The 1,491-nt window shown below is 36.4% G+C and overlaps 1 protein-coding gene across 2 annotated transcripts in view; it reads right to left on the bottom strand.

Annotated features, from left to right (window-relative positions):
- UPF2 (UPF2 regulator of nonsense transcripts homolog (yeast)) overlaps positions 1-1,491 on the bottom strand; it is a 140,571-nt gene that overhangs the window by 48,954 nt on the left and 90,126 nt on the right. For both annotated transcript variants that reach the window (XM_011974897.1, XM_011974896.1), the window contains exon 12: positions 1,007-1,192. In XM_011974897.1, the coding sequence (XP_011830287.1) occupies positions 1,007-1,192 (186 nt within the window). The remainder of the gene's footprint in view (positions 1-1,006; positions 1,193-1,491) is intronic.

Genomic DNA, 1,491 nt, shown 5'->3' with positions numbered 1-1,491 from the left:
GCTGGGATTACAGGCGTGAGCCACCGCGCCCGGCCTTAAATTATTTTTAAAAGTTAGCAATTATTATTTCAAAGCCTCTACTATAACAAGATAATCAGCAGAGCTCTAACCATAATCAAAGTCTTTCCGTTTTTCTCCTTATATAAAATGGATACTATTAGCCAATTGCAAAGTAATCCTTTCATCTCTACTCTCTATTATCATCAACAATTCATCTTTCAGACACTAAACATGACTCTGACATTTCCAATGAAGCTGGTATGAGAACTCATTTAGCCATTCTATACTTTTCAAACTTTTAGACAATTCCAAAACTATTTGAAACAACTACTGCCTCTGATTGAGGAAGCTGGTTTCAATTTTCAAACCTGCAACATAATTTCTTATCACCTTCCATCCTAAAAAGAAAAAAATTCTATGCTGTATTATATGTCAAGTTGTAGAGTTCACCAAGAAATGTTTTGTTCGACATATCTTACTGAAAAGCGAAGTTTCTAACATGGTAACTACAATTATTAACATAATAGGTCAGTGATTCTTTACCTTCACTGGAAATTAACCCCTGTTGAGAATCTAAGGAAAGCTGCAGACCCTGTTTCCACAAAAATACAAATAGCCACAGACATTCAAAATTATGAGATTTCAGAGGGATCATGGGCCTCTTATAAAGTCTACTAAAGGTTAGGATCCCATGTACTGATGCAAAATATTTAAGTACAAATTTATTATGGAATACCAGAGAGAAAGTAATAGTTTCAAATATATACATAAAATCAAAATTTCCTAGAGTTACTATTTCAATTAGAACAAAAAGTTGTCATAAAAGGAAAACAAAACCTATGTCTCAAATATCATGTATCATCATAAGAATTCCTTCTTAGGATGACTTACACAGAGTTGATTGTAAAGGAACTTGAGCTCCACCCCCAGTTCTCCTACTCTACATAAGCTTAGTACTACCACAAATCTCACGTTAACTATTACTGCATGATTTCATAAGATTTACCTTCTCAGTGGTAACTTTAGAGAGATCCTTGTACAAAAGTTTCCGGACATATTCCTGGAGAGGAGGACGTTTCTTTTTCACGGTTTTTTCAGCTGGAGGTGGGTTGCAGTAGTAATATGCATTCTCTACCATTGTGACATATCTCGCATCAAGATGCATTGCTTGCTTCTTTCTCATCATTTGCTCCTGAAATAAAAAGTCCAAATTAATCAAAACACTTTCCTTCTAAGATTCCTTTACTTCTAACTAAACTTCTCAGTGATTTACTATTTCAAAGTAATGGGTTACAAAGCCAAAGAAAGGGCTGGGCACTGTGGCTCATGCCTCGAATCCCAGCACTTTGGGAGACTGAGATGACAGGATCATTTGAACCCAGGAGTTCAAGACCAGCTTGGGCAACATGGTGAAACCCCATCTCTACAAAAGATACAAAAATTAGCCAGGTGTGGTGGCATGCACCTGTAGTCCCAGCAACTTGGGAGGTG

Source organism: Mandrillus leucophaeus, unplaced genomic scaffold (genome assembly GCF_000951045.1).
Source record: "Mandrillus leucophaeus isolate KB7577 unplaced genomic scaffold, Mleu.le_1.0 Scaffold15, whole genome shotgun sequence".
Lineage (NCBI taxonomy): Eukaryota > Metazoa > Chordata > Mammalia > Primates > Cercopithecidae > Mandrillus > Mandrillus leucophaeus.
The sequence above is the reverse complement of the archived record's forward strand: the minus strand, read 5'-3'. Positions and strand labels throughout refer to the sequence as shown.